Here is an 11,111-nt window from a genome sequence, read left to right as displayed (position 1 = left end):
GTTCCCGAGGTGGGAAGATGGTAAGTGAGGAGGGCAAAGTGAATTCATCGACAGGCGTTTTTAATCACAGTACCTTCTATTCCTTGGGAAGTGGTGTCTAGACAGTAAAGGTAGAATGAGCAAAAAACCAAAAACTTACTAATTCAGCCAGAGTCCTCTGCTGAGTGCCTGCTTCGCTTCTCGTGGTTTTCCGATGAGAGAGATGTCTGGAGCGCGCGGGGAGAGGGAACAGGTTCGTGGGTGGAATTCTGTGTTGAAGGAGAGGATGGGGTTAATTGTTGGGTGTTGCTTGGCGGGAAGTTTCGGTGCAGAGGATGTAGTGGTGTTATTGTGAGTGGCAGGGGCCGCAGCTAAGGTTGAAGGAAGGATACAAACCGAGTCTGGGCGATAGGGGGACACCCCCCTCCCCAACCACCTCGGAGCAGCGGGTTGTCTGGCGACCGCTCTCCCCATCTCCCGAGAGAGCTGGGAGAGAACCGTGCAGCCGCCTGGGAGGAGGCGCGGAGGTGCGTCGGGCGTGGGCTTGGAGAGCGGGGGCACACAGCTGACTTGGCCTAGGTGAACCTCGGCCAGATTTGTCCCGGTAGCTTCCTGGGACAGCGAAATGACCCTGCCGTTCTGGGCCCGAGTTCTTTTTGTTTGTTTGTTTGATTTTGGTGGTTATTGTTTTCCCCACCTTAAGGTGATGCCTTGGTATGCATTCGATACTTGAGAAGGGTCTGTGGACGTTGGGGGCTTCCACCCGCGCCGGGGGTGGGGCGGGATGCGCTGGGGCGGATAAAGCGGCGTATTTGCATCGCGGGGCCGTGGGCTGCCTGACTGCGGCTGCCGCGGGCAGATAATTTATTGCGACCGCGCTGGGCGCTCGCTGCTGCCACGCTGTGGCCGTCTCTGGAACCGACGCCAATCGCAGCCCCGCGTCGTGCAGCCTGGCGCGACTGCTGCGCGGGCCCCTCAGAGATTTCCAAGCAACCCTAGGAGAGGGGGGTGAGGGAGGACCTGAAGGGCGGCCTCCCAGGGCCTGACTGGCCGGGAACCTCCCCCGCCTTGACCGCCCTTGACGGGAGCTGGATGCCCGACTAGACTCGGGTCCTGCTTCCACCCAGCAACCATGGAGACTGGTCGCACAGGCCGCCTGGCACGTCATGGCTGCTTCTCTCCAAACTGCGCGTTCCAAGGCGCCCCGGGGGCGCACGCTGGTTCGGGAAACGCGCGCGCTTTGGGATTTAGAAATTGGAGCTATCACTTCTAGTCCTGGGGCCTGCAGGCCTGGCTGGCTCTGAGGAGGACTGGCTATGGCAAGGAAGGCGGGCTTTGGCTCCACGCGAGGGCCTGTGACAAGCAGAGGCCGCACCTGTGTGCTATGGGCTCTGGCCTGGGCCAGCGAGCCCAGTGGACGCGGGGGCCCTCAAGGAGCCCCCCGCACGACAGCAGGCCTCCCTCCACACCCGCGGAGGTCGAGGAGCTCAGTGGGCAGCCCAGGGAAAGGGCGAAGTGTGAGGCTCTGCTCACCATCCCGTCCGCCTTGAAGAACAGCTGAAAGGTAAGTGGGTTTTCTGTGTGGCTTTGACCGAGGAAAGAACCCTGGTGGCCATTCTCACCTTCCCGAGAGGCTCCCTCCAGCGTCTGGGGCTTCTATTCTTGCCTGAAAGGAGTGCACGCGCGCTCTCTTTCTTTATATATATATATATATATATATGCAACTAATGCTGGTTGGAGAAATAAATTGGGCAGCTGCCAACATGATATGTACCAGCCTTGGCTAACACCTAGAGATTTCAGTGTAATATATTTTTTCCATCTTAGTGCCTATAGAAGCTAGAAATACGCTATTTTTACTGTTAGCTGAGAGATCAAATATTTTGTTGACTGAGACAATGATTAAATCGAGAATCCAGGTAAAACCATAACAGATACTAATAATAGTAGTAAATTGCCCCCAGTCCCAACACTATGTGGAACCTAGAAGAATAAAGCAGAAATGATAAACATAAACATTTATCAACATCTCCAAATGATTATTTTCATCTTAATAACTTGTTCGAAATCACTGTCATCTGATGGCATTGTTTAAAGAACAACTCAAACATTTTCTTCTAACACAGCTTTTTAAAAATCCCTTTAAAAATTTTGACTCTCAAGTTTTAATTTTCACCTATCAGATCCTTTTCATAAAGAAATTTGAGGGCAAGTTAAAATTATATCCTCTCCTACCAGGCCCTTATTTATATATGCAAAAGAGAAACTTTCCCAGGTTCAATTGATTGGGGCATAGGCAGAAAGCTTCTGGGTGCAGCCCCCATTCAGTGGGCAGCAGCTGATTTCAAGGATGCACCATAGTCTCTGGGAGGCCAATCAGAGCCCAGTCTTTCCTCAAATTTTTTTCCTTGGGGGAAGTGAGGGGAAAAAATTGAAAAGCAAGGAAGAGATTAAGGAAGTCGTTGCCAGATTCCTCGGGGGCCCTTGCCACCCCTCCCAAGTTCTGAACCCCATCAACCTGCATTCACCAGTTTTACAGATCTTATAAACATCCTCCGGAAACTCAACCAAATCATATAAATAAGTCTTTCTTCAAGCTCCACAGAATTGAGGACTTTAAAGCTAATTCAAGGGTTTTACAAGCCTAACAAATACAGTTGTAAAAATGCCATTGTAATGGTACCACATTGTACAAAATGAGATTGATCTATGCGCTGTAAAAGTCAACTATCTTGAAGGCACAGCTCTCAGGCAAGAGAGCACAGCCCAGGACAGGCTTTTCATGTCCTGTCTGGGGAAGGCCAGGCCTGCGACTGTGGTAAACGCAATTCAGATAATTTCTGGAGCTGGGGAGACAACTGTTTCTGGTTCTGGAGCCACAGTGGGTGGCAGGTTCCCCCAAAGTCCCAGAAAAGGCAGGAAAGGGGGATATTCCAGGACAGTGCCCTTTGGACAGGTGACCCAGAAACCAAGAGCGTTCGTTATTGCCACCGCCTTGGGCCAGCAGAGCTGCCCTCTCTGCTGGGTTGAGCCAGGCACCCTGGGTCACTAGCACCTCTGAAATGAGGGCAGAGTTTCCACATCTGGATCTGTCTCATCTCTGCCACCCAGCCCGGAGCGCGGGAGGGGAGCAGGTCCTAGGGCTGGTTTGGAACTCAGTCTCACAGCCATTCCTCTGTAGATTCCTTTCTTATTGAAACCAGTGGTTTCCAGCCTCTGCGTTCCTGGGTTCAGATGCAGCCAGAGCAGGGGCTCACAGCTTGTGTGTGTGTGTGTGTGTGCCTGCGTGTGCGCGCGCTTTGAGGCCAGGCAATAGCTGGCCATTGTAAGGAGGCCTCTGGAGACTCAAAGGAGGCATGTTGTACGTGGGAGTAGGGGGCCAGCAGGGGAAGAGACTAGCCTCATCCTAGCCCTGGTTGGCTGGAGGTGAACCTTTCCCTTTGGTGGCGAGGCCCAGGCCCTTGGTGGGACTGGGGAAAGAGAGGAGGAGATGATGCACCGATTCCTAACGTGTAGGAGACAACTGGGGCGCAGGCCTGGTCTCTCAGATCCCTTCTCCATGTCGGTAACCCGCACCCACGGGGAGAGGAGTGCAGGGGGAGGGGGCAAACTCGGGGCCCTGCCGATAGGGCAGGCCCGTCCGGAGTAGAGTCATCCTTGTCACCGCCTCTCCCGGCGCGGGGCTGTCAGGTTTCCTGTCTGGAGAGAAAAACCAGCAAAATCCAACAAGGCAAAAGGGAAGGAGGAGAGAGCGGGCCTGTCTGGGCCTTTGCGGTGGCCGGGACACCGGTGCCCCTGCCCGGGCTGTGCCCGCCGCAGGCGTTGGGGGAGAGAGCCGGGCGGGTTGGTTGTGCGCGCCCATCAATCTGCCGGGCGGGCGGGCGGCGGGCGGGCGGACTGGGGGCTGTTTGTAACTTTGCTGCCTCGGTCGCCGCGGTCCCCGGGGAGCGGGCTCCGGCGCTCGCTCCCATTGGCCGCCGCCGCGTCAGCTGGTGCGATTTGCTGCTGTCGCTTTTGGCGTTCGGCCATCCAGAAACAAACCAGTTCGATGACTACTAATAGTTATAGCCAGATGTACTAATACACAACAAATCACAGTCCTGCAGAGGGGCGCGCAAATGAGTTCCTATTTCGTGAATCCCACTTTCCCCGGGAGCCTGCCCAGCGGCCAGGACTCCTTCTTGGGCCAGCTGCCCCTCTACCCGGCCGGCTACGACGCGCTGAGGCCCTTCCCGGCCTCGTACGGCGCGTCGAGCCTCCCGGACAAGACGTACCCCTCACCTTGTTTCTACCAACAGTCCAACTCGGTCCTGGCCTGCAACCGGGCCTCCTACGAGTACGGGGCCTCGTGTTTCTATTCTGATAAGGACCTCAGTGGCGCCTCGCCCTCGGGCAGTGGCAAGCAGAGGGGCCCCGGGGACTACCTGCACTTTTCTCCCGAGCAGCAGTACAAACCCGACAGCAGCAGCGTGCCGGGCAAAGCCCTCCATGACGAAGGCACCGACCGGAAGTACACGAGCCCTGTTTACCCTTGGATGCAGCGGATGAACTCCTGCGCGGGTAAGGTGTTTCCCTGCAGCCCCTCAAAGAGAGTGGAGGGAGAGGGGGAAGGAGGCAGGGAAAGAAGGAAGGAAGGAGCAGACAGAGTAGAAAGAGGACACAGAAAGAAAGGAGGAAAGAATGAACAAAGTTTCTTGGGTTTTTAAAAAGGTGTTGTTTAAAAAAAAAATAATAAACCCAACCCATTCCCAATGGGACAATCAAGCTGTGAAAGACTGAAGGCAGGGCACTAGTGCCCATGTAAGGTGACACCTTAGGGGAGCGTGTGTTGGGGGGGAGTGTCACTCCATGCTCTGTGAGACCCAGTGACGGGGCAGTCTGACGAGAGAGCAAGGCTGGATGGGAGAGTGCCTGCCCACCCTGCACCCTGGTAACACCGTGCAAGGTTCCCCCAGTCGTGATGGCCTTCTGCACCCGGCCTGAGAACGCCTCTTTCACTCACTGGCTCCTCACCTTTCTGCCCTTCAGAAGCCCATCTAGAAAGAGGCCCTCATTTGGCCCCTTGCAGTGTCTCCCCAAAGCCTGGGAGGGCCACATCCCTGGCCTCAGGATTTTTCTGCTCTCTCCTCCCTCCTCTCCTCCCCCCTCCACTCAACTGCTCACTCACAGCCAACTTCTGCCTCCTTCTGAGGCCCTGCCTGAGTCTCACACACCCAACTTGGGGGGAGCCCCCAACCCATGGGTCTTTCTGGCATCAGAATAGATAGCCCATCACAGCCCTACATTCTAGAAGCCCCAGATGGCCCATATCTCCATCTCTTTGCCCCTGATTTCCAAAACTCCACAGGGGATTCTTGGAGAAGGACAGAGCCTAATGCAGATTTTAAAACTTAGTCTTTTGCTTTAAAATTCACGTGTTTTCAAGAGCTCTGCTTTTCTCAGAAGGGCCATACAATGGGAAGGCATTTGCAAAGATCTAAGAGGGCTGACCATTTAAAATTTTCCAAAAAGTATGTTGTGTCCTGAAGTACTGACCACAGTAATAACTCCACAGAGGTCGGTGTGTGAATTGGGAGTGTGTACCCTATTCACAGGGTTCCATACCCACCATTTCCAGACACACACACTGTACCCCCACAAAACAGACTTAGGTGCCTGGATTTAAGAATGCTGTTCTATTCTTTTTTCTTGTAATATTTTTACTGAGCAGATTTTGCAAAAACAATCATTTCCCACTCCAAGTCGTTTTAGGTGGAAAATATCTCGCTTGGTATGAAATAATCTTCTCCCATCCAGTCCACTTTCGGGCCCCAGACATAGTGGGAGAGGCGGGTGGTTTCCAGACCCGAGACCAGGGAGCGGGGTTCAGGGCTGACTGGTCAGGCTGCCTGGATCCTGGCTTACTGGCGTCCGGCTATTTCTGCCCGCAGGTGCTGTGTATGGGAGTCACGGGCGCCGAGGCCGCCAGACCTACACGCGCTACCAGACGCTGGAGCTGGAGAAGGAGTTCCACTTCAACCGCTACCTGACGCGGCGCCGCCGCATCGAAATAGCCAACGCGCTCTGCCTCACCGAGCGCCAGATCAAGATCTGGTTCCAGAACCGCCGCATGAAGTGGAAAAAGGAAAATAAACTCATCAATTCCACACAACCCAGCGGGGAGGACGCTGAGGCAAAGGCGGGCGAATAGACGCCTGGGCAGGGACCAGGCCCGCGCCGCAACCTCCCTTGGCTTTGCCCCCTTGCCTTCGCCTGCTCCCCAACTTTTCTTCCCGCCTGCTCTCATACGGGGGGCTTTCGAAGCTTCAGGGGAGCCCGGCGCTTTGCAAACGCCTGAGCATTTATTTCTTACAAGGAAAAAAAAAAAAAAAAATCCCACACAGCCAATCCCAGCGGTAGAGCGAGACGCACTGCACACGCAGTCCCGATCTCCCAGGCTGCCCAAGCCGGATCCGGATCTCCGGGCCCGCCCCGAATCCGTCCCCGGCTCTTGTATTAGCGCCTCTGCACGCCCCTCAGCTCGGGTCGCTGGGTTACTGGAGAGGAAAGAACCCGGGGACCGAGCCCGTTTTGGTGTCTGGGCGTGTTTCCGCCTCAGTTCCTCGCCACCAAGTCCCAGAGATCTTGATCACCAAATCAACCCCGACCACTGGGAAGAGGGGGCCTAAAGTCTGGGGCCCCAGCTCTGCCGTGGCCTTCTAGGCCGTCCCCAGACAGGAAGACGCGCGAGGAACAAAGGGGGACCGAGAGAGAGGCTTGTCTCTCGGCCCCGCGCACAACCGTCCGTGGAGAAGAAGCAACCTCAGCCCAGCCAAGCCAACCTGGGCATGGGTGGAACTTCCCAGCCCTGGAAGCGACTGGGCTCCCCGAAGGCTCTGAGCTCCGGATTCCGGCTCCCCGCCTCCGACAGCGCCGGCGCTGCCACCGCAACAGCTTTCAGGACCTAAGGAGACGGCCCAGAGCCATGGGAGCCGCAAGACTCCTGGTTTTCAAACGTGCCAGGGGCGCCTGAGATGCTTGGCCTCCAACGGAGAGACTCCCCCGCCTCGCCTTTAAGCTATATTTGTGATTTACTTTCATCTTTCAGAACCCAGAAAGATAACCACGGAGGTACTAGGCACTGCCACAAAATGCTTTCATTAGCGCCCTCATTTTACTCCTGGAGGTCTAAACAAGACCCTAATAATTCGGCCCACGGATCCCCAGCCCCAAACAGCTTCTGTGGCTATGAGGAGCCTGGGCCCACTCTCTGGGTTCACCGAGAACCCTCCGACTTGGGGCCCGGTTGGCTAGAGGAAAGGGACTGGGTGGTGAAGATTCTCCAAGCTGGATACTCAAAGCAAATCAAATAGCAAACTAATGACAGGAGAACCATATTTACACGCAAGAAAAATCGACTCTGGTTATAAAAGTGTATGGAATTTGACCTCGCCTCGGAGAAACACTACACAAAAGCTATCTTTAATAGACGCCTGTCATTTAAGAGCGGCAGGGACACTGCCCCTCACGCGCCCGAAAAAACAGAGCCATAATTGTAACTGCTGCTGCGGGTAGGATTTATTTCTCCAGTTGGCTAAATGGCCTCCCCCCTTCCCCGAAGGTGATATCTGTATTTTCAAATTTCAGAGCTGTCGGCACGACGGGCAGAACCGACCCCAATCTCGCCACAAAAAATGAGGGGCTACACAGCGGGGAAATAAAGTTGTTGTAAATAAAATTCAAGTCACCATCTTCCCCAGTCCTCTGCATCCTCGCCGGGCACGCGATCGGCAGCTGACGGCCTCACAATTGGTACATCCTAATGGAACTGCGAGGGAAATGCAATAATTTTGCCATAATGGGCTGTAACCTCAATTCGACCCCGGCCCTCGCAGCCCCGGGTCGGAAGCGGAGCGATGCGCTCTGCCTCCAGCGGGTGGCGCTCGAGTCCGACTGAACGACGGCGGCGGGCGGCGGGCACGCGCCTGGGGCGCGCGCGCCACCCCTCTCGCCTCCACCCAACTCCCCCATTAGTGCACGAGTTTACCTCTAGAGGTCATCAGGCAGGATTTACGACTGGACAACAAAAGCACGTGATTCGAAGTCGTACCCCATATTTGGGTGCCTACGTAGGAGGGAACCAAGTACATGTCCCAGTCATTTCCATAATTCATCATAAATTGTGCAAGGGTGCTATAGACGCACAAACGACCGCGAGCCACAAATCAAGCACACATATCAAAAAACAAATGAGCTCTTATTTTGTAAACTCATTTTGCGGTCGCTATCCAAATGGCCCGGACTACCAGTTGCATAATTATGGAGATCATAGTTCCGTGAGCGAGCAATTCAGGGACTCGGCGAGCATGCACTCCGGCAGGTACGGCTACGGCTACAATGGCATGGATCTCAGCGTCGGCCGCTCGGGCTCCGGCCACTTTGGCTCCGGGGAGCGCGCCCGCAGCTACGCGGCCGGCGCCAGCGCGGCGCCCGCCGAGCCCAGGTACAGCCAGCCGGCCACGTCCACGCACTCGCCTCCGCCCGACCCGCTTCCCTGCTCCGCCGTGGCCCCTTCGCCCGGCAGCGAGAGCCACCACGGCGGGAAAAACTCCCTGGGCAACTCCAGCGGCGCCTCGGCCAACGCCGGCAGCACCCACATCAGCAGCAGAGAGGGGGTTGGCACGGCGTCCGGAGCCGAGGAGGACGCCCCCGCCAGCAGCGAGCAGGCGAGCGCGCAGAGCGAGCCGAGCCCGGCGCCGCCCGCCCAACCCCAGATCTACCCCTGGATGCGCAAGCTGCACATAAGTCATGGTAAAGCCAGCCTTTTCCTAAATCCAGCCGCGGGGGTGCGACTCTCGGTCCCCCTCCCATCTCCTTTACCGCCCTCTCTCTCCCGGTCTCTCCTGGTTTCCCCTCTCCCAGCCCGGTGGAGCCTCTCCCCGCCGTTCTCCTTCCCCTGCCTTCCTTCTTCCTCCTCTTTGCAGCGCTGGGCGCTCACAAATGGGGGGTTGCGGGGGAAGGGGCCGTTGGCCAGGCAAGTTTAGACGTTGAAAGAGGGGGGAAAGGAAAAACAAGAACATATCGAAGCCCAGCGCCTCGGAACGCGCTGACGGGTCAGGCCAGTCGAGCAGGGAGCAGAGGGGTAGAGGATGGCAGTAGGGGCCGTGAATCGGGCTTGTCAGGGCGGATAATTTATGAGGAGGGCTACGCTGGGGAAACAGCGTTACTAATTAGAGTCCCCGAAAAGGGGCTTGGGGGAGAATCATCGAGGCGAGAGCTGGCGAGATTCTGAAGTTTGGGCGCAGGAGGATAGAGCAGAAAAGGAAAGGGAAGAAGAAGGGGGAGGAAAAAAAAAAAAAGAAAGCAGGCGCCCCAAGCGTGCAGGCTGGAACAGGAGGCGCCTCGCGGGGCTGGAACTTTGAGGGTGACCTGGAGGCCACTTGGGCGCACAGAAACGGGCCTTGCTTTGGTGGGTGTCTGAGTGTCGGGCAGCCTGAGAGGGCTGTGCCCTGCCTCGGGACGCCAGAGGCAGGTCCAAAGGGCAAGAGAGGGACGGGGGAAAGCCGGCTGAACCTCCGGGGACGCGGCTTCAACCTCGGATGGGCCGATTGTTCCCAGAGTCCAAACCGTATTGTTTTCTCTCTAGGAAGGAAGAGGGAAGGAAATTCGGGAGGGGTGGGCGGGCGGGCGAGGAGGGAGGACTTGTTGAGCTTTTTCCCCCTGTTCCCTGTCCAGGACCCTGGCAGTTCCAGCTGGTGGACTTTTTGGTAGCCAGAGGCTGAGGAGTGGGTGGCTAAACCGCTGACTTTTCTGTTGCAGACAACATAGGCGGCCCGGAAGGCAAAAGGGCCCGAACGGCCTACACGCGCTACCAGACCCTGGAGCTGGAGAAGGAGTTCCACTTCAACCGCTACCTGACCCGCCGAAGAAGGATTGAAATAGCACATGCTCTTTGCCTCTCGGAGAGACAAATTAAAATCTGGTTCCAAAACCGGAGAATGAAGTGGAAAAAAGATAATAAGCTGAAGAGCATGAGCATGGCGGCGGCGGGAGGGGCCTTCCGCCCCTGAGTATTTGAGCGTTTAAAGTACTGAGCAGTATTAGCGGGTCCCGCGCAGTGTCAGTACTGAGGTGACTTTCTGAAATTCCCTTGTGTTCCTTCTGTGAAGAAGCCCTGTTCTCGTTGCTCTAATTCATCTTTTAATCATGAGCCTGTTTATTGCCATTATAGCGCCTGTATAAGTAGATATGCTTTCTGTTCATCTCTTTGTCCTGAATGGCTTTGTCTTGAAAAAAAAAATAGATGTTTTAACTTATTTATATGAAGCAAGCTGTGTTACTTGAAGTAACTATAACAAAAAAGAAGAGAAAAAAACACACAAAAAGTCCCCCTTCGACCTCGTTTAGTGCCAATGTTGTGTGTTGCACTCCAGTTGTTTAACTGTGCATGTGAGTGGAAGTGTCCCTGTCTCAATAGCTCCAAGCTGTTAAAGATATTTTTATTCAAACTACCTATATTCCTTGTGTAATTAATGCTGTTGTAGAGGTGACTTGATGAGACACAACTTAACTTGTTCGACGTGTAGTGACTAGTGACTCTGTGACGAAAACTGTGACTCTGAGCGGTGTGTCCCTGCGTGCCTTTGTAGGACCCTTTGCACGAACTCTGGAAGTGGCTCTTATAAGCGCAGCTTCAGTGATGTATGTTTTTGTGAACAAAGTTACAAATATTGTCCAAGTCTGGCTGTTTAAGCAAACTGTGATCAGCTTTTTTTTTTTTTTTTTTTTTTTGGTATTTGTTTTTAAGGAAAAAATACTGACTGGAAACAAAAAATAAACTTTCTATTGTAAGTTCTCTTGGTCTGGTTTGTGCCAAATAGCAAGCGGCTCTTTCTGCTCTTCTGTCTGTCTGTCTGATGTGGGGAGGCAGTGAGTCTGTGGCTACCTGAGCAGCCTGCTTGTGCAAGGGGACCTCAAACCAGCAGCCTGACCCGCGGCCTCCCTAACTCTGACCCAGCAGAGAGTTCAGGGCAGGAGGTAGAAAAGCCTTAGGTGCTTGTAAAGCCTGAGTTTAACCTGCCCGTTTCTGAGGAAACCAAGTTAACTGGCTGGGTACCAAAAAAAAAAAAGAAAAAGGAGAAAAAGCCCAGGGC

General features: G+C 54.8%; 2 protein-coding genes across 2 annotated transcripts; both read left to right on the top strand.

Moving 5' to 3' along the window:
• Nucleotides 1-3,907: 3,907 nt before the first annotated feature.
• HOXA6 (homeobox A6) lies at nt 3,908-7,710 on the top strand. Its single transcript, XM_020880738.2, has 2 exons — nt 3,908-4,539; nt 5,910-7,710. The coding sequence occupies exons 1-2, from the start codon at nt 4,098-4,100 to the stop codon at nt 6,167-6,169; spliced, it is 702 nt and encodes a 233-aa protein (XP_020736397.1). The 5' UTR covers nt 3,908-4,097; the 3' UTR covers nt 6,170-7,710.
• A 99-nt stretch (nt 7,711-7,809) lies between these two features.
• Nucleotides 7,810-10,813, top strand: HOXA5 (homeobox A5). Its single transcript, XM_020880736.2, has 2 exons — nt 7,810-8,769; nt 9,778-10,813. Exons 1-2 carry the CDS (start codon nt 7,875-7,877, stop codon nt 10,026-10,028), a joined length of 1,146 nt encoding a protein of 381 aa, XP_020736395.1. The 5' UTR covers nt 7,810-7,874; the 3' UTR covers nt 10,029-10,813.
• Nucleotides 10,814-11,111: the final 298 nt, after the last annotated feature.

This window comes from Odocoileus virginianus, chromosome 1 (assembly GCF_023699985.2).
Source record: "Odocoileus virginianus isolate 20LAN1187 ecotype Illinois chromosome 1, Ovbor_1.2, whole genome shotgun sequence".
Taxonomy (NCBI): Eukaryota; Metazoa; Chordata; class Mammalia; order Artiodactyla; family Cervidae; genus Odocoileus; species Odocoileus virginianus.
This window is presented reverse-complemented; position numbering and strand designations above follow the sequence as displayed.

Excerpts from the sequence above, each read along its gene's own strand:
- HOXA6 (XM_020880738.2), top strand. The coding sequence starts at position 4,098 with ATGAGTTCCTATTTCGTGAATCCCACTTTCCCCGGGAGCCTGCCCAGC. Across the intron at positions 4,540-5,909 it reads GCGGATGAACTCCTGCGCGG|GTGCTGTGTATGGGAGTCAC; the intron begins GTAAGGTGTTTC and ends TTCTGCCCGCAG.
- HOXA5 (XM_020880736.2), top strand. The coding sequence starts at position 7,875 with ATGCGCTCTGCCTCCAGCGGGTGGCGCTCGAGTCCGACTGAACGACGG. Across the intron at positions 8,770-9,777 it reads CAAGCTGCACATAAGTCATG|ACAACATAGGCGGCCCGGAA; the intron begins GTAAAGCCAGCC and ends TTTCTGTTGCAG.